The sequence below is a fragment of the Brienomyrus brachyistius genome, chromosome 16, assembly GCF_023856365.1.
Source record: "Brienomyrus brachyistius isolate T26 chromosome 16, BBRACH_0.4, whole genome shotgun sequence".
Classification (NCBI taxonomy): domain Eukaryota; kingdom Metazoa; phylum Chordata; class Actinopteri; order Osteoglossiformes; family Mormyridae; genus Brienomyrus; species Brienomyrus brachyistius.
This window is the reverse complement of record NC_064548.1, coordinates 17,884,051-17,908,155: the sequence shown is the minus strand read 5'-3', so window position 1 is coordinate 17,908,155 and position 24,105 is coordinate 17,884,051. Positions and strand designations below refer to the sequence as shown.

Sequence of the window (24,105 nt, the reverse complement as noted above, 5' to 3'; positions counted from 1 at the left end):
AAAACATGTGAAAATACAGGCCTCGAAGGCATGCCTTAATCAGTAGGTACCAAGTTTACGATATAGATTATCGAAATAAAGAAACGATCATTCAGCTTAATTCGTAAAATGAAAAAAGGGCTTTTTTTCTCGACTCCCACTGGGACGTTACGCGCGTGTGACGCGCAATGTCCCATAGAAGCGCATCCCAGTCTCGCTTGCGGGCCGTCGCTTCGGCACAGGTGCGCATGCGTGCCTCCCTGCGTACAAATATGGCGTCTGTGCACTCGAGATAAGGAAAGTGTTCAGTTCTGTGGCGATCTCTAGGAGTATTCGGTAAGCTATTTGCCGTTTTCTAACCGCCGTCCCGTTTTGTTTTTTTTCTGTTCATCGGGCTTCCATGAAGATCCCGCTGCCGAGACCTCAAACATTTTATTAACGGTACACGGCGCGTGTGTTTTTGAGGGGCTACGCGCTTTTTACCCAAGCAGTATCGTAACATTGAGTCACTCCCCTGCGCGTAGTGCGCTAATGAGGGAAGCCGTTCACATGTAATGAGGACCAATTATTCTTTTTTTTTGTATTTATGTGTGGTTTAACCTTGGCGATATGTGGACTAGGCTATTGACAGAGGGCGCGGCGAGGCGAAGTACGCCTGCGGACACACGCCCCTGTCTAGTGCAGCTGCAACTTTTCCCTTTCCCCCTTTTTTTCAAAACACGACCTACAGCTTTTTACATCATGGAAACGTTCAGCTCCAGCTCCTGTGTGCTACCTAACATCAGCACTTCTGGGCTCCCCACCGTCGCCAGTGTGGGACGTTTTCAGTATTTTAGTTGAGTTTATTTGTACGTGTTAAATCTTGGGGTGTGTGACACCTACATACCTCCATTGACCAGGGGGCGGGGGCCACGGAGCTCTGCGCCGTTTATCTGCGGCTCCTTTTTCCGACAAACTTTTAGAAATTTAACGCGGCGGGGGAGACATTCCTCTCTGCACTGTTCTTAGCTTTTTCGCGTACTTTTTTGTGGTTTCGGGCAATTTCTGCAAACTTTCCTTTTTTGTATGCTTTTCGTGGGGGCGTAGAGAACCACAGCTGAGCAGTTATTTTTAGTTCTTAAACTGTTCAACTTCCAAATGTGGGTAAGATGTTTGTTTTTATTTTTAACAACATTCGTTGCTAATCTGGTTTTATATACACAATTACGGACCTGTCTCTGGTTGTATCTCCGCGAAGGGCCACCGTTCGGGGGTGGCAATATTGACATGGAAATAAAACATATAAAGATGAAAGATAACTAATAGGATTTTTTTGGAAGAGATGTGTATACAGTAATAAAGGAGTGACGGTGAAACGAATTGTTAGAAGTTTAATTTTAAAAAGTTGACAGACTTTTGGAGCTGCTCACGATTTTAGCGTGATATCCTGATGCGTTCATTTCGGAGGCTTTTCGCTTATTTCTGTAATAAACTGTCCGACTGGCAAAGGGGGGTGTCTCTGAAGCACCTGTATGAAATATACGTGTCGTTTAAAAACTATACACGGAAAACGTTAAATCTTATATTTTAAACACTTATGATTTATGAGCAATTCCTGCTAGGGAATGAAAATCTATTGTTTTGGGGCAGTTGATGGTTCTTAATAAATAAGAATTGATATTCTGAAGATTTTCTGACAGTTTTTTGTCATCACAGAAAGTCACTATCAATATGTTTAACATTATGGTATTCCCTAATTTCCTCTCCTTTTCATTGTTTCACAGTTTTGTATGTGTGTGTTCTTGTATGAACTCTGAAACGAAGGATGCCACCGGTGTCCCAAATGCCCCCCCATCCCATGTGCAATAAGAGACTCTTATGTTATTGAATATCATACTGTACATTAATTTTTAAATACACGCAGAGTGACCTTTTGCCTTTTAAATTATTTTGATGTATTTACATATTTGTTACAAAATAATTGGTGCTGCACAAATGCTTGTTTAGCTGTCATTACCTGGCTTGTCTTTCAGTTCTCTCAATCACAGTGAAAGGCAGTGCACCTTTCACTAATGTTCTCGCTGATGCTTTATGTGCCAATTCTAGATTTCTGTTTGCTTTTTTTCTCTTCTAGTGTGGGTGATGTAGAGTAGATGCACTGCCACTGTCCAGTAGATTTTTTGGGTCTTAATTTGACCTTCACACATAGGCTTGTTGGAGGTCTCTGCTCCTCACACCTTGTGACACCCCCACTTCATTGTCCTTGCAGATCCTTTAGGGCAGAGACGATGTATCCTACCCCAACCACTGGGCAGTTTTCACTCCATGGCTCTGCTCATGCTGCTTGGGAGACAATGCAAGCCATAGAGTAGTTATGATTTCCCTTCTGGGTTTAGAGAAAGTTTGTGTCTGGTACATCTGTGGCACAAACCATGTCTTTCTGAGTGGATGCAGCACTACCATTGTGAAGAGGTGGCAATGAGTTCTTCTTGTATTTCCCTGTTAATTTCTTTGGATGGAGGTTTTAAAGTTTCTTTTCCTTCATTTCTCATCTAGCCTCCTTTGAAACACTGGTGAAAATTTAAGCTTGGGGTGCAAGTCAGATGCGAGTCCAATTATCCGACACCCCTGGAGCATTTTGAGGAGTTAAGAGCTCTGTTCAAGGGCCCAATAGAGATGTTACTATTTTGCCTTGGTTGAAACTCGAATTGACGCCCTTCCGATCACCTAACCCACTGACTTCCCTTGCAAAGGGGGGAAAAAGTAAATGTTATTTTATGTTGTATTATATGCAACAAACAAATGTTGTCGAGTGGTGCTTGTAGTGATGTTGGTGACCTCACAGTTTGTCCTTGCTAAGTGGAGTTTCCCTGTATGAAAACACATTGAGTAAATTTGCCTTCTAATCCGTTCCCAGAATAGGAACTGTAGGGTTGCCTGTGTAGTGCAATGCATGCTTGTTTCTAAATGGAAAATTGATTGTGGGTGGGGAGAGGTTAGTTTACTAGCAAAAATTCATGCTGCACATTCGTGGTAACTGCTTACCTATCATGGTGTTATTGATTTTCAAAGGCATCAGCTTGTTTCCCTCTATGAATCTTAATTGTGTTCTGTGGTTTAGGTAGGCACCTAACACAATAGTTGGATTCATCAAGCAGTTTGATCTTAAGAAGTATTGTCATAGCTATGACAAGGCAAATGTTGTGATTCTATTTGCTCAGTAAGATTCCTTTTGGTGGCTATAGTGTTCATCTGAATCCTGAATCTGAAATTCACCTGAATTCTTCTGAAATGCCTAATGAGGACTTCTGTTTCCACATTATTGTCATTGCTGTTACCAAAGGTTGAGTACACTTCTAGATCTGGGAAGTGTTTTCGTTCACTTAACAGCAATACCATCGTTGCATGAGCTTTTTCCACCCTTCAGTAAATAGCGCTCTGACATTTCTTGTTCAGAAGCCTGCTCTGGAACTGTTAATATGAAACACAGCCTTAGTGAACAGGTGCTGAGAGGCAATCCCTTTTCTGTGGCATCTCATGAATGGCATGTTACGTTTTGTGGTTTTTAAAGGCCATTGTGTTTTGGCTTTCCACATTGCTTAGGTATAATTGATTTTCATTGAAGAATGTTTATTACCTCTATATCCTTATGACTTTCGATCCCACCAATCTTTCCTGAAATTCATGTGATTTACTGGAAGTATTGATAGCTGTCACATGTTCATACATGCCAGTATGGCTGTTGCGATCACATCACAATGTAATTGTGATCATATGGTGCAGGCATATCACATAACGTTTTGAAGTTTTAAAGTCAGACACATTTGTTGAACAGAAAGATATGCCAAATTTTCAGATTGTTAACTTCTAGGTGTCATCATATGCTTGTCACTATTTCAGGCACACTGTTAACCTGCTTACAATTACAAATTGCGGCTATTAGTAAACGTCCGTATAGTATCGGAATGCCAGAGTCTGGACAAATGTTTCGCCTGTTATCTAAAGCCCCGATAGTCATTGTACATGCGTCTATTAAATGACCATCAGAATGGAGAGCTTTTTAATTTTTGTCCTTGTAACACCTAAATACTCATCATTAAAGCCATAAAGTTGTCTGCCTGCTACCCTAAAATATCCATTCATTAAGTGTTTCAGAAAATGCTTAGGCTAGAATCTGAGCTTATTCTATGTTGATGGTGCTGGTGTTCATGTATGTTGGGCTTGTTGGGACCAGTGTTCTCAAACTGAAACGAAAGCAGACACTAAATTAAAAAATATAAACAATAATTTGTGCGCTGAAATAAAACTACATCAAATAATGTTGGTCCTTAAACTGCAAAAAGTACCGCCACACAACCATGTCTCTTTACCTTGTCCAACCACACTATACAACCTCTTTTAAAAGATGCTGTGGCTGCTATGTTGTCTTTCTTCACCGTGACTTTGGTACTTATCGCTTCCATGGTATAACAAAAGTCGCATGTGGCGTGCTCCACTAAGCAGATTTAAATGAACATAAGGATTTGCTGAATCTATACAGATTACTAACAGCTGGCCATCACAATACGCCTGTCTTTAATATTTTGAGCTTACTACTGATCCGCTTATCGAATTGTGGGTGTAAGTAGTGTCTATACAGTGCCCAAAAGTTGGCGTCCATTGTCTAAAGCCCTGCAGTAACATGGAGTTTGTTGTCAAAACAAACACTTAAATGAAACTGATTTGATTTTCTGCTGGAACATTAATCGCTTAGATTAATTGACCAATTGGTAAAATAGTCGATAGAGTAATGGAAAAATAGTGGCAACTGTGTTGTTCTGGTGACCTTTCCCTCAGGTGTGGGAAAACCCTGTTATAACCAGAATTTTTTTTTTTTGAAAAAGTCTGGGGATTTATTTTCCAAGTACATAAAGTTATTTAGAGGAAAAGAACCATTATTCCCTGACCTTTTATTGTTTGTTCAGCCTGCCAGTGAAGTGCATTTATTCCATGGTAGGATGCACAATGTCAGCAGTATATTTAGTATATTTCACAGTAAGGATGTGACTAGAGCTGGTGCTTTGGAAACTTCTGAAAATATGACCGTTCTCGTTATTCTGAAATACCATAGCTACCTGTGATGCATTTCTTCCACACTTGACGAGAGCACCATATACCCTTAAGTGTTCTAGTCCACCTCTCAAGCCTCCCCCCATATATATTGTATATATCTTGTATGTATCATATGTATAATCATGTTTCTAAAAAAAAAGTTGGGAAACTGTAAAATGTAAATTTAAAAAAAATGCAATTGCTTGCAAATCATATAAACTCGTATTTAATTGAAAATAGAACAAAAACAAGATCATAAGTTGAAAGCGAGGAAAAAAGTATGACGACATATATATAAAAATTATAAAATAATATGCATAAATAATATGCATGCTCAATTTAATGTCAGCAACACATTTCAAATACGCTGGGACGGGGCAACAAAAGACTGGATAAGTTGTGTAATGCTAAAACAAAACATCTGGCTGAATATCTCACAACTAATTAGGTTAATTGGGAAATGGTAGGTAAGATTATTTTGTATAAAAAGCCTCACAGTGAAAATGGGGTGACGTTCACCATTCTATAAAAGACAGCGTAGGCAAATAGTAGGGTCTGATACCCAAACAGTAAATCTCTATGGAACGCCATCGGAGCCAGAACCCTCTTAACATGTTACTTTTATGACGTCTTAAGACTTACAAATTTGGGTGCTGCCACTTTATCACAAATGCGGGATGAATTTCTACAATGCAAAGAAGAAACAATATCTAAACATGATCCAGAAACGCCGCAGACGTCTCTGGGCCCAAGCTCATGTACGATGGACTGAGGCAAAATGGAAAACTGTCCTGTGGTCTGACAGATGATAATTTTTAATTCTTTTTGGAATTCATGAATGCCGCATTCTCAAGGCTACAGAGGAAAGAGGATCCAGTTTGTCAGAGAACAGTTCAAAAGCCAGCATCCATGATGGTTTGCATCAGTGCATTAGTACCCACATGTTGTGTAGCTTGCACATCTGGGAAGTCCAGGTCTTAAACTGGCCTGCTTGCAGTCCCATTGAACACTTTTAGCGCATCATGATGTGAAAATACAGCAGTGGAGACCCTCTGAACTGCTGAGAAGTGGAAATCCTATATCAGGCAAGAATGGGACAATATTTCATTTTCAAAACTCCAGCACTCTGTCTCCTCAGTTCCCAAACGTTTACAGAGTGTAGTTAAAAGATGAGGTGATGCAACAAAGGTTACAATGATGCCCTTCTCCAAACTTTTTTGAAATGTGTTGCTGGCATCAAATTGAAATTGAGCATATACTTGTCATAAAACAATAACATTTCCCGGTTTCAACATTTGATATGCTGTCTCTGTTCTATTTTCTATTAAATATGGGTTCATATAACTTGCAAATCGTCGTGTTCTGTTTTTGTTCAGATTTAAGTGTCCCAACTTTTTTTGGAAAAGCTGTGTGTGCGTGTGCGTGTGCGTGTGCGTGTGCGTGTGCGTGTGCGTGTGTGTGTGCGTGTGTGTGTGCGTGCGCGTACTTGTACTACATTCATAAACATGGTCTCATTTAAATCCTCACCGTTACAAAATATTAACAGATCACAAACCTATTTATAAAGCTGTTACTTACACAGATGAATACATTTACTGTAGAGCTGTCTGTAATTACTTGATTTTTAAACTTGATTACTCTTGTGAAAAAGCATTGATTTAAAGTTTTCCTTTTTGATTACTCGACAATTTGGTGGAAGGAAGACAAGCTGAGGGTTCAAATGAATAATTTCTCACAAACTCAGCACCTGGTCCATGAGTGAGTCCAGTTTATCGAATTTTCTTATTGATGAAATTTAATATCATGATAAGTCTGTAGACAATATAACTTGTATTACCTAGCCCTTTGTCTATGTACGGGCTTATTTACTATAGTAATAATCCATACATTTGCATATGGATTGGTTAATATATTGGTATTGGTCAACAATCATTAAAAATCAAGATATTAATATCTGTCTCTGTTAATCTTGGCTGATTATTTATGCTTTATCAGTATTAAAAATTAGCATCACTGAAGACATAAGCACTTAAATAATGGTGATGATCGCATTGGATGATGAACCATTCTCCGTTGTGCAGGGCTTGGGATTTTGTCAGCTCATTCTCCACTTGGGAGTAGGGATGCCACTTTCAGTCAGACGTTGGCTGAAATTGGTACACAGCATTTTATTTTACAATATGTTGCAGCTAAACAGGTTGGAACTGTACTTAGAAGAGGTCTCAAAATACCGTTGCACAAGACCGCGGTATTAGACAAGAATGTATTGGCGCACCAATAGTTTTTCCCAGTTTCTTATCGGTAGCTGGGTTGATGTTATGATGAAACTCCTTCATCTGCTCTTTGGATGAGAATAAAGACAGGCCTTGGGGGAGGGGGGATCTGGTCAATTTCATTTTATCACAGTTGGAGCAGAAAAAAATGATTTATAATTTACTAGGATTCTAGCCCTCTCTCTGGTGAGGTTCTGTCTTTAAGGACCCCACATTTTGTTGGATCACCTTCTGCATGTTCTGCGATAATATAGTTTTTCTTGCCCTCTCAATATATGGGGTGATGCTGTCTGTAAGGTAATGTTAACACTTTTCTTGTGTTATCAATTTGTTTCTGTGCTCAGTTCACCAGTGCAGCAACAGTGTCCCCCCCTCATTCCACTTGGCAGAGGCTCTGTCCTGCCCGACAGTAACATGGGCAGAACTCCAGTGAAAGGTAAGTGCAATTAGTTTGCATAACTGTTGCTTTATCTTTAACAAAATTGCACATGTAAGGGCAAACACACTATTCTAATGTAGTTAATGTGTTTTACGTGTATTTGGCGTAAAAAATTCAATTATTAATACTGTTTTAATTATTTAATTATTTATTTAGAAATTGATGTAAAATTTTGTAAAATGTTGGTTTATTCTGCGATGCACTTTGCACCAGTTGCACCCCTGTGTCTTGCACTTGTAGCTTTCAGAAGACATAGCCCTGGGACCCTGCGTAAGATGGATGGATGGATGTTTCTTATGGATCTCTCTTTGTTTCAGACCAAAGAGACAGCCGGAGGGAGAAAGCTGGAAGGAGCTGCTCCTCCACAGAGCTCCCTCCAAATAAAGAATCTGGTAGGTACTGTGGTTGCATTTCTGTCTGTGTTCCTAAACACGGCTATTAATGGTGTATTTATTCAACTTGCACCAAATATGCACCATCATAGGACTTGAGCAGAGAGAATGCTAGCTAATGCCCAAATAGCAAAATAGTAGTTCAAAGAACAGATTTTAAGCATCCTGACTATATTAGTGGTTCAGTTCTGCTCTGTGCCAAATTAATCTTGAAATTCCTCCTGGTTTAAGGAGTAATATGATGTCGCTATACTGTGTTGCATAAGAAATGCTCCTTTTAAAGTAATATTTTGCAAACTACAGCATAGCTTCCTGGTTAATTGCAAAATCTGATGCAGAACATTGCTTACCACACAAAATTATTACAAACAACGTTCTTCTCACTTTCTCTAACAGAATCTTTTAATTGGGATGACTACCTGAAGGAGACATCATCTTCACCTGCTCCTGCAGATTGCTTTAGACAGGTGTGCCTTCAACACCCTGTTCTTAAATCTACTCAGAAGATTGCTCTTCTAATAATTTTTCTGGCATTTTGATCCTAGTCTAACATCTCTTTGTGCAAGGTTTTGGAGGTCTTCTGCGGTTGTGTTTTTGTTTTAAGCTAATTTCGGCACTTTGCCTATATGTTAAGGCCAGGGTGCCCCCCAGCAATGATTTCAAAACTGGCATGAAGCTTGAGGCCCATGACCCTCGCAACTCCACGTCTGTGTGCATCGCCGCAGTAATGGGCATCACTGGCATCCGCCTTCGTTTGCGCCTGGACGGCAGCGACAACACCAACGACTTCTGGAGGCTTGTGGATTCCTCTGATATCCAACCTGTTGGTACCTGTGAGAAGAACGGGGACATGCTCCAGCCTCCGTTGGGTACGACTTGTGTTAGAGCATCATGGGAGGACATGGCGGCTAGATTTCAGGTTTACCTGTGAATGTTGGGTTTCTCGTGAATGGAGAGCTCATCCTTTGAAGACCTTATTGGGTGGGATTATGCGGGGTTTTCCACCGCACCAGGTACCGAACTTTCGGTACTTCAAGAAAGTGCCGGAAGTACGATACTTCAAGGTGTTGGTTTTCCACTGCTGTAACAACTGGTACCAGCGCCGAATGATATCACAGTGCAAGGCGGGTATTTTGTACTAAATTTGAAAAGTGGCTGTAGTAGATAATAAAGTCTCTTATCTTATCAGTCATTGTATCAGAAATGCAACGAAATTTGTTTCGAAGCTCACGGCTCAGAAACAGAGGTATACATTAATGTACCACATTAATGTACCGCATTAATATAGAATATAGTCTCGTAGACATGGTATAAATATTATAATATAATAAACCTAAGATAACCATTAGTAAAATACAATAAAAACGTATTCTCTAGTGCAGTGTACAGTGTGCTGGAGAGACATTATTTACAGATTATAGGTATTTACAAGTCATTGTGATTTGTTTTTCCTCAGTCTGTTTGTTCGTGACTTGATGGTCCTGAATCTTTTGCCCAATGGGATGGGGACAAACAGTTTGTAACCCGGGTGGGTGGGGTCCTTGATGATGTTGCTGGCCTTCTTACATAGTCGGCTAGCATAAATATTGTTCAGATCTGAGAGCTTGGTACCCACGATCCTCTGCGCAATCTTAACTATCCGGGCCAAGTCTCTCTGGTTCTCTGCAGTGCAGCTGGAGTTCCACACTGAAGCACCGTAGCAGAGAATGCTGTCTATTGTGCTCCTGTAGAAGTTAACAACGAGCATAATATGTTAAATGGCTAGATGAGGTCCGATATTAATACCAACATCGTGTGTTCTGCACATGCAGTTCTTGCATCTCTAGTAAGGTAGATTAAGGTAAGACTCATTTGTACTTTCAGTTCTATGTGGACATTATAGCGTGGGGGTTAGTTTTGCTAAAATATTTTTACTTGGTTACTCTGTCATAGGAAAAATCTTAGCAAGTTTTGCAATTTTAATTATTCCTTTTATAGATTCTTGCATATTTTAAAAATCGGTTTAAAGTTTACCTCTGCTGCTTTTGCCTGAGTGGTTTGTGAGAAATTTATGAACTCCTTTTTTGTTTTACAAATACCCTAATATTTATTACAACTGAATCACGTTGCTAAATTTATAAAAAACTCGCATCGCTAGGACAGAACACTATATGTGTGCTGTATTAGTATATTCAACAAAATACTTTTTAATTTCTTGTTATACCATCTGGATCTTTTTGTTGTATATGACCAAATTACATTTAAAAAAAAAAAAAAAAAAATTTATGAACTGTTTTCAAGACGCCGTTTGTATGGTTATGCAAATAGCCTGCCTCTGAAAAACAAATCGATAAAGAAACCGTTTCAAGTCCCACCCCAAAGAACCGAAGTACCGCAGCTGTTTTGACGCTTTAGGTACTGGAACTTTTGGTACTGGTACTCGACTGGAAATCAATGAAAAGCGAACGTACTGAAAGTACCATACTTGGTGCGGCAGAAAAGCACTCTGTTGTAGTTCTGTTAGGCTAGTTCATTTGGGTTAAAGCAGGTAGCAGTTGACAACAGCTGATGGAGTTAGTGTGCTGTTTGTCCAATCATTAGGGATAATCACTGCATAGTTCACTATGATGGATACGTTTGTTTCATATGCGTGCAAGAGTGTTGTATACTGTGTTTGAAAGGAGATGTTTATCCCGTTTCCTTGCTTCCCGTTTTCCAGGTTTCAGAATGAATGCGTCATCATGGCCCATGTTCCTCCTCCGAACCTTAAACGGAGCTGAAATGGCTCCATCCACTGCTTTTAAAAAGGTTAGTGTTGCTGGGTTTTCTCAGTCGGGGTTGGAGTATGACTCGAGGCTGATGGCAGCGTCCCTGTTTCCCCAGGAGCCATCCCGGCCCCCACACAACGGCTTCAAGCCTGGGATGAAGCTAGAAGCTGTGGACAGAAAGAACCCCTACCTGATCTGCCCCGCTACCATCGGAGAAGTCAAGGGCGATGAGGTCTTCGTCACGTTCGATGGCTGGAGGGGCGCCTTCGACTACTGGTGCAAGTACGATTCACGGGACATCTTTCCAGTGGGCTGGTGCTCCATGACCAAGCACAGTCTGCAGCCTCCCGGAAACAGCTGTAAGTTGTGTCCAGCAGATGGTGACAGAGTGCGTACCATGCAGAGTGAATACCCCTGTCACTGTACAAATTTTGTAGTTTGAATTATAGTGCTTTTAATATAAAGTACTTTGTGAGTTTCAGCATTTTACTATGTGTGTTTTTCCTAGTTTACTCAGTGTTGCCTTTGACTTTAATACAGTTTTGTCATCATTGAATTACTTAAATATTTTAAAAGCTTACAGTTAAACTACATTTCTAGGTGATAATTTAGTCTAACCATTATCCAGAGCAGTGAAATCCCTAATTGTACTTTCATTGCTAATGGTTACCAAGCATAGTGGCACTGGTTGCTGAGGAGGTTTGACTGTCGTAGTGAGCCCCCCCGCACCGAGTGAAGCGCTCTTATGTCCCAGTGTTCCCTGCAGTTTTGGGGCCTTGCCTTGTTTTCTGCTGTAGAAGAGTCCTCTGGGCTAATGGCTTGCTCACTTGGTTTCTTTCTCTGGAGAAATTCAGTAATCTGTGTCCTCACACAGGGCTAATGGAGAGCTGCTTGGATGAGAGACTCTTTTCAATCTACATTTTAGAGTCAGTGCATAAAAAAACAGTATGTGTTTACTTGTTTATCGTTTCAGCCTTGAATCTGTTGCCCTTCAGTGCCCATGTGATTGTGCTTTAATGACAATCAGAGTCTACTTCTCTCTGTGTTTTGTGATTTTGGAAGTTGCAGGGATTTGTGGAAAATAAGAAGATTGCTTGGTCTTTTCCCACATTTTATGTAGTTTTGTTTATTAATAAATTAAGGATGCATCAATACCATTTTTTTTTTTTAGAGCAAGTATGAGTACTGATACTCAGTTTCTGATATTTAGAGCTGGGAGATGTCCAAAAAATAATATACAGTGTTTTAATTTGAATTTTTTTAAATTAAAATTGGGATAAAAATGCACACCTTTAGCCAAAATAAACATAAAAGCATAGAAATGGTCAGCGGATTATCTGCTTATGAATTTTTTTTTCTTTTTTAATGTATCGTCCATACATAGTCATGTGGTATTTCTTGTATGTGTCGGTGCATTGTCACAAATACATGAGTGCTGCATCTGACCTGTCACGGTATTGGCATCCATTCAGCCCTGTAATAAATGCTAGGTAGACCTCTGTGAGTGGCTCAGAAAGCTGGTTGCATTACTATTACTTTATGCGTATTAGAGTGTGGTTTTCCCATCTAGGGTAGGAAGGTATCTGGACTGTTCAGTTTTTTTTACCCCAGACCTAATCTGCACCATCATCCTATAGGTGGATTTTGCTCCTAAAGTCAATGGGCCTGATTCTGGCTGACACCAAAATTTAGCTCCCCACAGCCTGACACCGACTGTAGATCATTTTGCCTTCATTCCTCAGAGGGAAAGGTGAATAGGTGCCGTCACTGGGACAACTCAAACATGATAGGAAATAGCTGGTTTGCAGTGTAAATCCCAATGGATTTACACTCCTACTGGAATATTTCTGCTTGTCATGATGTCTACAGAGTCCAGAAGTAGAATGACCCCAGGCTTATGTTCAGAGCAATTAAGACTAATGATTTAAACTCTGGGGACTATTAATATCTCTTGTGTGTATATTTGTACTTGCACACATATCACTTACCAGGCTGTTCTGTCACTTGGTTTTCAAGGCTTTTCCAGTGGATTTGTTTTCAAGGCCAATTTAGACTATTGTTTGTACTTGTATCCTATATTTGCATGTATTTTTTTTCTTTTGGGGGTGGGCTAAGTGTTTGGGTGTGAGAGAGAATATAGTTTTACCAGTATAGATGATAGTGTTTTGGTTTTTCCTGGTGTATTTTGTGCAGATTGCTGAAGACATAGCTAATGTAGAATAAGAATTTTAACGGTTTTAAATGCATCAGACTTTTAAAACCCACTCAGTTTGCTTTAGAGGACATTGTCACTTATAAGAGTTCAGACTAAAGGATGCTGTTGATGATTAGTCTGTCTCTGTCGGTAGGTGCTGTGAGACCTCAGTCAAAGACATTGCCTAAGGGAAGAAACTTCCTGATCAGGGTTCCTTAATCTTCTTTAAAGCCCCACCTTAAAAAAAAAAAAAAAAAAAGAGGGAGGAGCCGCGGAGTTGAAGCAGTCGGTGGGCTGAGCCAGCCCCAGTTCCACGGCCTCTCTGTGCAGATCACCGCTCATTCAGCACTCTGGCTTGGGGGCTGCTTGTTGCACTTCTGGGATTCTGACTCCTGTTTCGTTTGAGTTGGACCTGTTGAGGTTGCTGAGGTGGGTGTGTGCACAGGGCTGACCTCAGTCGTAACGTTGTATGGTCAGTTTCCATCCCGATTCTATGTTGCTGCTCCTGTTTTGGAACTATGTCTCCTGTGTTTGTTTCTTCTAGCTGTGTCTCTACCGAGGATAGTCTATTATATATATCTTTTGAGTGGACTTTTTCGCTCTCTTAGGATGTTAAATATTCCTGGTGTGAAAGGAGCATTTGAGATGTTTTTGTTGTTGTATTTTCTTTTAAACTTGTGTCTGGAATCTGTATAGGCTGAAATTACAGCGTCTAAAGGAACAGAAGTTGTATTCATGAATTTATATCTTTTTGTAACTTCTAGTACACTTAAAGTTGTTTTCTTTATTATGGCCAGAGCTTTTTACTTTTCATTTGGGATTTTTTAACATGCAAGTGCAAACTTATTCAGCGTGTCTTGCTCTTATCATATGGGATCTTTAGTCTGTTATATTTGGTTGTAACTTGATCAGATATTGTGGGGGTTTGCAATACTATTGCAGATGGTAATGTTTAACTGGGCTGGTTATGGGTATTTACAGTAATTTCCGTCCAGCCAGGCTTAGGCCACGTGGTTGTGATTTGCCACTCTCCTGGGAAGGTTAGGGGCACGCTGCTCCTTGAACTAGACCGTGAGCAGCAGTCTGTGAAATTAAATGCTTGTCCTCAGCACTCTGTTCACTGAGCTTAGCTACTGTCCTAATGGGGATCTAGCTCTATATCCTGTTGTTTTTTTACCTAAAGTTTGCCTGCACTGGACTTTACTCTTTGTTCTTTACGCTTTGCTGCCAGATCTTTTTTCTTTCCATGGTCACTACTATTTCTTCTCCTCTTAGTCCTGTGCATTTCCAAATTCTCAGTTTTTCCAGTATAGGAAGGGTCCTGCCAACAAGCTGCAAATATGGCGTCTTCTCTGTTCCTAGACATCCTGAGAGAGCCATAATGTTTCTCTGTGTTAAATGTCACTTTATTTTAATTTGCCGCCGTTAGCTAACAGTGATGAGCAGACACTTTTCAATTGTGGGTTGTTTGGACAGGAAGGTGGCAGGGAAAGTAGCTTATTTATTGAAAATTGTTGCCATCATAATGCAGCGTATTGCAGATAAATGCAAATGCATGTAATGGGTGGGAGCAGAGGTCATATTAAAAGGCTCCCCTTGATCTGCTCCATTGACATGAACTGATTAACAGTTCCCAATGTCTTTCGCAAACCAAATGGGTTTTCATTGTCTGATTTGTTTCAATAGCAAATGAATTTATAAAATAATAATCAAAAGGTAGAAATATCAGTGAAGTTTCCAGGATTCATTGCCTCTGTTTGCAGCGCTCGTAAAATAACTGTGACAAGTGTAAACCTTTACACAATGTATGCATGTAATTTTTACTTTTAGGTCAAAGCTTCTATAAAACATCATTTATAAAAATCATCAGAGCTGTGCTAAGTAACTGGGGTTTTAGTTAATATGTAGTCCACTCATAAGGAATGAAATTGATCTGTCATAACATTCCAAAAGATTCCTTTTGTAATACCGGGGACTGTTTATGCATTTGCCTTCTTGAAATTATAATATTATGCAGTTTGGTGTTTTGAATATAAGCTGATGCTATATGTACGAAAACAAATCTGTAGTGTAATTTGTCATCCATTTAGTGAACAATGTGCACATACCAACTGATAAAACATTAGGCTTATGTTGGAGTAGTTACAGTATAGTTCAGGTGACCGGTGTTGTTGGTGAAGTAGCCCTGTTCTTCAGTACCTGGCTGATAATGCGATAGAATTGGAGAAGTTGATGATGAACTTTCTGAAAAGGTGTTTGGTCTATAGATACAGCAGTCCCTTGTTCTCCTGTTTGCACTGTGTAATAATACACTTGGAGTCTGTGTCAGGGACAGAAATGCCTGCAGTAAAAGTGGGGGCCACTGCAGGGGCGGCAGTAAACCCCAGGAAGTTCTCAGGTAGCACCAAAAAAACGACACTGGAAACAGACCACAGTGAAATGTCCTCCGTACATATGGTGGAGGAGAATCATGCCATCAATAAAGGGAGACTATAATTGGCATGTTTTTGTTTTAGGATTCGTGTGTGTGTGTGTGTGTGTGTGTGTGTGTGTGTGTGTGTGTGTGTGTGTGTGTGCGCTTGCATTTGCGTTTCAGCAATTAACATGTATTATTTGATGTGGTGTGGGGTTATGACCAAAGACCAAAAATAATCCTTACTCAATTCACTGAAGTTCATCCATTTTGAATATCAGAGCTGTGTTTGAGTGGTGTAGTTGGATCAGATTTCTGGGCAGAATCTGACAAGCTCTGGTATCCAGTGCTCATTTTTGGGTAGCCAGGGGGGGCTCAGAGTGCATTTAACCAAAGTGATGGTGAAATTTCAGATGGTTTGTTAGTGGCGGTAAGCAGCTCTCTCGTCTCTGACCTTGCCTGATGATGCTTCCCCCTTTTCGCTCTACAGTCACCCTGCCAAAGGCGCTCTCCACCCCTGTGTCTTCCCCCGCCAAGCCTGCTAGGCGCACCATGCCGTCTTTGTACCGCCTGACTGGTCCCCTGCCACCCCTGCCCGTCCGTAAGGGGGTGCGGGGACGGCGCCCCAAGAGCCAGACCATCACGTTACTGAAGGCGGCAGTGGCCACGGCACAGAATGGCACGCTGCAGACCCCGGGGGCTTCTGGCTTGTCCTTGGCCCCCAGGCCACACAAGAAGAGAGGACCAAAACCTGGCAGTAAGGTAGGGATGAACTGCGAATTGTCTTTTTCCACACCAGGGAACTTTCTTTTCATCTTATTCAGTTTATTTCCTTATAAATGAACACTGGTGACTTCTGCGGGTCTGCAGTGGAGGCACAGCTGCAAAGACTGATCACATGACTGTTAACTCCCTCTACCCAGAGGAAACCGCGACCTATACAGGCTGACATGGCCACACCGACAGCAGCTCCTGAGACGGGAATGTCCGCCACCCATGTTTCTACAAATAGGCCAAATCACCGAAATGTCAGTCCTGGAGTCACTTCTACAGGTATGATATCAGTGCCTTTCCCTGGATCTTCTAAGGGTGCTTTTCAAGAGACACTTTTGGCACTTTGCCTTTTCCATTGACTTCTGGTCAAATACCAGTAGCAGAAGTTCCAGTACCTAAAATACCAAACCAGCTGGGGTACTTTTTTGGTACTTTACTTTGGGGTGGGGCAATTTGATTATGCAGAACACCTGCCTCTGAAACATAATACAATCGTTGTCTTAAAAGGTACATATTCAGAAAACAATGATTAATGAAGTTAAAAAAAAGACAAGTATGCATGGACCAATGAGACCCCAGCTTTAAATGCAATCTGTAAGAAACAGAATCATCTGGATGGCATAACAGGAAATAAAAAGTATTTTTTGTAATATACTGGAGCTGCGCGAAAAATAAAATATGGCGACGTGATTTTGTTGTAATAAATTTTGGGATATTTATAAAGCAAAAAGAAGTTTCTCACAAACCCATCAGTGATTTTAAGCAAGGATGAAAATTATGGGAATGTGCATGCAGAGTTCATGCAAAAGCAGCGGCAGTAAACTTTATACAGTTTCAACATATACAAGATAATCTTTAAAATGAACAATCATTTAAAATGCAGTGCTTGCTAAGTTTTGTTTCCTATAACAGAGTAAAAATGTTTAGGTGAAATTGAAATCCCCAGCACTGTAATGTCCGGACAGTATGACGGCATGGAAAAGCCTTATCTCATTCAAGCCGACTAGCAATGTGAGAATAGCATGTGCATGACGTGCAGTGTTGGTATTAATGTCACACATCATCCACCTCTACATTACTCTAAAACCATTTTTCGAATTCCATACGGAATTCCCCGTGTCATGTTATGATGTCATTCAGCGGTAGTACCAGCTTTACACTAGAGGAAACCCAACACCTTGAAGTACCTTAAGAAAAGTACTAAAGTTATGGTACCTGGTGCAGTGAAAAAGTGGCCTAAAACCTCACTGTGCAGACTTACAAGCCACAGATTCATGCCTGTAGAGCACCTGTCTGAGAATATTCAGTTTTCTATTGTTTACCGTTCTAAAGCTCTCCGCTAAACATATGACAGCTGTCTGTCCGTTGAATCACTGCCAGCCTTCACCCTTGCCTTTCTGTTCCCCTCCTACTGGTGGCACAGTGTGTGTCTATGTGAATAAACGAGGAAGCTGTGGACCACACCTGGATAGAAAACAGACGCAGCAGCTGCCAGACCACTTTGGACCAGGACCTGTCAATACGGTCCTACGACAGACGGTCCAGGCCTGTCTGGACTGTGCCTACCAACCCAAAATCCTGCTGAGCTTCCTTAAGTCTGAATCGGAAGGAGGGGAGGTTGTGAAAGGTACACTGCTCTACAACACGCTCTGCTGTGAGTGCTGAGTAACAGCACCCGTGTTCAAGAAGGACTGCACCTCTTCAGCTTTCCTATTGATGTAAGGCCGGCCAGCCAGCCAGCCCCCTAAAAATAACACAGCTCATTCTCCTTTGTACATATTCAAAGGAAACTGTGACCCAGGGTTTAACACAGGACTGACACATATTTGATGCTTTCTTTGGTATTTGTTTAAAGAGAAACCCCATCTATTACTTTTTTTGGTTTCTAATATTAAGTTTCCTATAAAATGCATCCAGCTCTATATATATTCCAGTGACATTAAAAGTGAGTGATAAAGTTTTTATTATTTATTCTAAAATAAAATAAACTGTAGTTACATGTTCTTTTTTTTCTCTTTCTCCAAAAAGCATCAGGAACCAAATGAAATTAATATCCGTGTCCCTTGCAGTTTAATATTAGACCAATATTAATTTGAAAGCTGGAGAAATGTTGGTGTCAGGGATGTTAGCTGTGATTTCTGCATTGGTGTCCCAGTGCGGGCTGATGCCGGGGTCCGCTACGCCCAGCTGCCATCCGCCAGCAGCCCCGCCTTCGTGTTGCGCTTCCTGGAGAAGCTGTGCCAGCACCTGCAATGTGAGAACTTGTTTAGTAACCAGCCCTTCAGCCCCTGCAGCTCCACAGCTCACCCCATCTACGACAGGAGCAAATCAGGTGTGGCAGCCCGGCCCTTCAGTCTGTCTCGCTCGCTCGTGGCTTGTGCTTCACTGTTTACGAATTTGTGGTGTGTTATGATCATTACATAAGACATTTAGCAGTAAGCGTGAGGCATTCAGGTCAGCATGTGACCCTTCTGCACCTCCTGTTAATGTGGGTGGTAACAGTCCAGGCTTGCAGGTCTGTTTATGACTTTTCCCTCTGCAGTAAAAGAGGAGACGGGAGAAGCTTTGCTCATTAACCGTGAGACTAAGCGACTCCCTCGGGATTCTCCCCCCTACACAACTCCTCTGTCCCCCAAACTACTCCACACAGAAGCCCACCCCTCTGAAGGTAATCACCCCCTACCAAAGTATGATGATGCAGTCATACACTATTGAGAACCAACACAGGCTGACTATGTTGTCTGTCTAGCTTGCTGTCTGATCACATTTTCAGCCTGCACTCTGTAATGAGACTGAAGGTTTTGATTGCAGCTGTAATGCCAAATTTTATGAAAAAGATGCTTGTTTTTTGATTACAAGTCTAGGCTGTGTAACGGCTCTACTTTAAGTGAGACTTCATAATGGCGCAGACCATGATTAAATTGTCCTCTGTCTGTGTGACACGCATTATGTAAATATTTGCATGCGGCATTTATTCACAGGGTTGCCTTGGTAATTCTTCGTGTCCATGAGGGTCTGGCACAGGGGTTTGGGGGGGGGGGGGTGGCTGTAAGTGTTCCTGCTGAATCCGGAAACGCGAATCTGACCGCTGCGTGCTGTCCGTTCCCAGCCGAGACGCTGCCTCACGAAGAAAACAGCGTTCTGAAGGAGTCCATGGACTCTGCCTCCAACTCCATGGCCCCCCTGGCTCTGCGACACCCCCCAGCAGGCAGCCCCTACTACCCGGCCGTGCGTCGACTCTCATCCACGCGCCAACACAGGATGGTGGAAGGTTGGCCTCCATCATACTGGTTCAGTCTCTCTCGTGACGGACACCTTTTATACCGGCTTGTCGCAGACTACATTGTTTGCTAGTGATGTAGGGGATTAAAGTGTTTAAAAACATTTTGCAATTAAAGCTTGTACCACTGGTATTTAAATTGGCTTCTATTAGTGACAAATTTGAGAGGTTGGTTCAGACTGCTATTCATTAAACTAATGTTGCCATCTAGTGGACATTATTTGTAATTGAGCACGGGTGATCTTTTTTATTTGGCTGTAAGCATAAAGGATATTTAATTGATGCATAGTGTCATTTTAGTCGCCCCGCTGTTACCCACGATTATTTCCGAGTAGCAGGCTCACCTAGGATGACTCCGTTTTAGTGCATGTTGGGCCATGGTAGTATTTTAAAATGTATAAATTGATGTGCTGCTAGTCGTCAACTGAAAATGAAGACTTCTTTACTTCTCCAGTATACAAATGACTGTTATAGACTATTCAGAAATGTGTGCTTTTTTCCGGTTCTCTGTTTGCCCTGTATCCTCTGATCGGTTTCATTCCAGTTTAACGATAACTCCGTGTCGCCGGTTTCCCACAGGCCCCGAATCCCAGACAGCAGACAGGGAGGGCCCTGGCGGACCCCCCTCTACCTGGTCCATCGATGAGGTGATGCAGTTTGTGCGTGAGGCAGACCCCCACACATTGGCTCCACACGCAGAGCTCTTCAGGAAACATGTGAGTTTCCCTTCTTGTGCTTCACATCTCAGCTTCTTTCCATGTTCAGGCTTCAACCCACATCCTCTTCAGTGTTGGATATCTCTGCATAAATCTGAAGTCATGTAAATAATGTAATGGCAGTTAACATCTGATTCCTTTTTACTAATATTATGCAGGATCTGCCCAGTGGCTGTAATTTCCCCATACATTTCCATTCGTCTCTACTCACCGTTTCTGTAATGCGACCAATATTAGCCTGTTTACCGCTGTCTGCTGGTCCCATGAACAGTGGCTCAGTTTTAACATGTTTGAGTGAAGATTTCTATTCATGTACTAGAGCTTTACTTGTTGTGAGCATTTATAGTTTTGACTAATGATGATTTCTCAGGCTTGCAGTTTTTTTCCCTATTTGTAAATCTGTGTGGTAGACAGCTGGGAAGTTTAGTTATCAAAATCTATACTTTTCTCCTTGTCCAGCTTTTAGTTTGTCTGCCCATTTTGTCTGTGTGACAAGACAAATGTCCTCTAGTGTAGGATTTCCCAGCTCCTGTTCCGTGTCGACGTAAACCAGTCCATAGACATCCAAAGGTTGGGAACCCCTACTTCTGAGGGGCCTTGTCCACTGTGCAGGGCCTAGCCCTATGTCCAAAGTCTGATTTGTGTTTTTCGGGAGTGACTGAGAGCCCAGGTTCTGGGGCCAGCAGGCCCAGCCCCACCGTCGGTAGCCTGGTATTCGTCTCCCGGGGCTGTTCCTGCTTCCGGGGCATGTGACACAGCTCATGTCATGAATGAATCCTTCCCCCAGGCGGAAACATGTCTCCTGGGTAAAATCTGTCCCTTGTCTAAACAGCATGGAGAATGTCAAACATTCCTCTTCCACCCATTACTTACGGAGATGCTTTCGGCTTTCCTTCTGCTCTTTTACCCATTATTTATGCCCCTCCAACCCCCCTAAGCCGCCATTATTTTTGCCATAAGCCGCATCCTGTTTGAAACGCTCGCGTCTCTGCAGGAGATCGATGGCAAGGCGCTTCTGCTGCTCCGGAGCGACATGGTGATGAAGTACATGGGACTGAAGCTGGGGCCTGCTCTGAAGCTGTGTTACCACATCGAGAGGCTCAAACAGGCCCAGCGCTGACAGGACTTGGGGAGCCAAACCTTCCTCTGGAATCCGACCTGGCGCAGCTTGGCCCTGGTGTTGCCCATTCAAAGCATTTTTAAAGACTTATTTATACCTCATGTGTTTCAGCCAGCAACGAGGACTGTCTCCACTCTGCTGAATTCCAAAGGATGATCTGTGAACTGTTTACATTGCATATATGTACAAAAACTCACTGAGGAAAAGATTTTTACAAAGCTAACACGCTTCAGTTGTGTATGAGGTTTTCTTTTTATTTTTTCTGTTTTTCTCTCCTGTCTTTCTTACATTATTCTAGTGAATAGTGCAGGTGACTTTTAATCAGCATTGCCTATTTCATTACTGTAAGCTTGTACATATTTTTTTTAATACAAGGACAACTTTACAAAAAAGAAGCTACATGTTATGTTACTTTGTTTTTCTCCAGTACTCTGAGCTGACTGTTACTGGCCAGTGTGTGGAGGGCTGGCCAGTGTGTGGAGGGCTCCGGCCCCTTGCCAGGGACTCAGGGGAACCGTCGAATCACGTCATTGTCTCCAGTGTCCCGTGACAACAACTCGGTGCTTCCTGAATCGGAGGTGTTTTAAATAACAAACGACAGCCACCCCTTCCATCTGTGATTTAAATGTGCCACATTTCAACGGTAAAGAGCGATTTCTGATATGAAGGGCATGCCTCTCGCATTAGTGTCGTGTGTGCACAGCTGGTTTGGTAGCTGCAGACTCTGATTGGGGAACCGATGAATCTCGCGCTGTGTAACTGATCCATTTGTCTGTGGAGCAGAAACTCTAAAGGGAAGTTGACATACTCCTGGACCTTCTGCTTGTACATGGGAGTATTAATCGGCGTAGGAAGGATGCAGTGTCTGTTCATAAGGCACAGTACAGCTATTAATTTGTAATGTGGCTAATTCTGATGGTGTTTTGAATGCATTTTGGGTGTTTTTGTGTGTGTGTGTGTGTGTGTGTGTGTGTGTGTGTGTGTGTGTGTGTGTGTGTGTGTGTGTGTGTGTGTCACCTGAAGCTTTGTATTGAACCAACGCCTTCTTGTCAACCCCTACATTTCCTTTTCACCATGCTCACATGCTCATTTAGATGCACAAGAAGAAGACTGGTTGTTTGTAGATTAGAGTGTTTAATATTAGTCACTGGTCCTAAGTTTTCATGGAATAATGTGGTGTTCTGTTCATAAGGGAAAAAATTGGAAATTATTTACACTTGCTTCTTCCAAACCTTTGCAGGTACAAAATCAAAAGTCCATGAAGTATGCAAGCTTTGATAGTGCCCAGTAATGTGACTTTGGTGTATAAAGGAGAGAAGAGTTTGATTCCATCAGTTTTTAAGCAGTGAGTTTGGCCTAATTGACCCAAGATTGTCTCCTAATGACTGTGAAATTTTAACATGAAATATTACTAACCACCTCCTGGGTTCAGTGTCAGAATCTGTAGTTGGGTATATTTTATACTAATTATAAATAAAATATTTTTTTTCTATGCTTCCCATCTCACAACAGCTGTAGAGATCTGAAATGCTTCTACCTAAGCATGAAATTGATCCTGTCATTGATTATTTTGTCCATCGTTAGGTGCCAAATGCCTTGAAAATTCCACAGGTGAGTAGGCTCTATGGGCTGTTGTCTGTGCATTTGAGATTCCAATCAAATGGAAAAATCACACAATGTAAGCATAATGCTTATAGACTAGGGAACAAGTCAAGTTGTGTGATGGGTGACATTTGAGTCCAGAATCTGAAAGCTTTCATTTACAATAAAATTTAAATTTTGTAAAGGAGTGTTTACTATAGTGCATGATTTGTCCAACTGTGTTATACTCAGTTACAGGCTTTGTAGTGCTTTATGAATATTCCTGATGAATTGCAACAAGGATACATATTAGGTCCCACAATTAAGCATTGCATCCTGCTCTAATCCTTCTTTACTGTCATTTTTAAATTTGGCATAGTATAAAATTGGTCTAATTTACTAATCTGAAAGTGTCATTGCTGTAGCCTGTATAAAGATCAGTGCCTGTCAGTATTAATGGTAAAGTGTATTTCTGTGCTTCTACACATGCATAGTTGCTACTCTTTCAAAGCGTTTATGAGTTAGTCTCATAGTCCTTTCTAAGCAGATCTTGCCTGTTTTGGGGGAAACTTTCAAAAAGCCTGACACTATATTCAGGCAGACATGCTTAGATGTTTGACTTGTATTAAATGATAGTCCTGTGGCTTTGTGAACAGTTGAGTTTTCCTTTTAAGTTTTGTTGGGGGGCATTTAACATTCTCCCTGTGCTGGTGAGGGATTTATTCCACAGTCCAAAGACATGAGGTTCAGGTGAATCTCTGTATTTCTCCTCCTTGAGCCATGTGACTGGCCTACCATCCATGGTGTTCCCTGCCTTGTGCCTCATGCTTTCTGGGATGGGCTCCAGGCTTATTGTGATCCTGCATTGGATACGGTGTTATGGGAAAACTTGATTGATGTGTGAGTTTTGGTCTTTCAAGCACAAACCTGTAAATGTGTTTGCATTTACTGGTGAAGCTATAAAGGAAGTGAGGGATCAATGATATATTTAATGAACGGTGTTGCTTAATTGTCAAATTGGAATCATGAGCTTTTTTTGGCTACTTCCGAAGGACATGGTGATGACTGTAATAAATAATTTCAAATTGCTTTATTTTCTTAAATTCAGAAATTGGCATGCACATGCT

The 24,105-nt window shown here is 41.5% G+C and overlaps 1 protein-coding gene across 2 annotated transcripts; it reads left to right on the top strand.

Annotated features, from left to right (window-relative positions):
• The first annotated feature begins 212 nt into the window (after positions 1 to 212).
• On the top strand, positions 213 to 23,186 carry LOC125710127 (sex comb on midleg-like protein 2). 2 transcript variants are annotated; one of them, XM_048979451.1, is made up of 15 exons: positions 213 to 315; positions 7,667 to 7,758; positions 8,079 to 8,153; positions 8,550 to 8,620; positions 8,788 to 9,022; positions 10,852 to 10,940; positions 11,016 to 11,259; positions 15,998 to 16,269; positions 16,431 to 16,560; positions 17,705 to 17,908; positions 18,437 to 18,613; positions 18,824 to 18,949; positions 19,391 to 19,552; positions 20,141 to 20,277; positions 21,272 to 23,186. In XM_048979451.1, the coding sequence occupies exons 2-15, from the start codon at positions 7,737 to 7,739 to the stop codon at positions 21,395 to 21,397; spliced, it is 2,070 nt and encodes a 689-aa protein (XP_048835408.1). In that variant the 5' UTR covers positions 213 to 315; positions 7,667 to 7,736; the 3' UTR covers positions 21,398 to 23,186. The 2 variants fall into 2 exon arrangements, with proteins under 2 accessions (XP_048835408.1, XP_048835409.1); XM_048979452.1 differs by lacking the exons at positions 213 to 315; positions 7,667 to 7,758 and having other exon boundaries at positions 8,123 to 8,153; positions 8,793 to 9,022.
• The last annotated feature ends 919 nt before the right edge of the window (positions 23,187 to 24,105 follow it).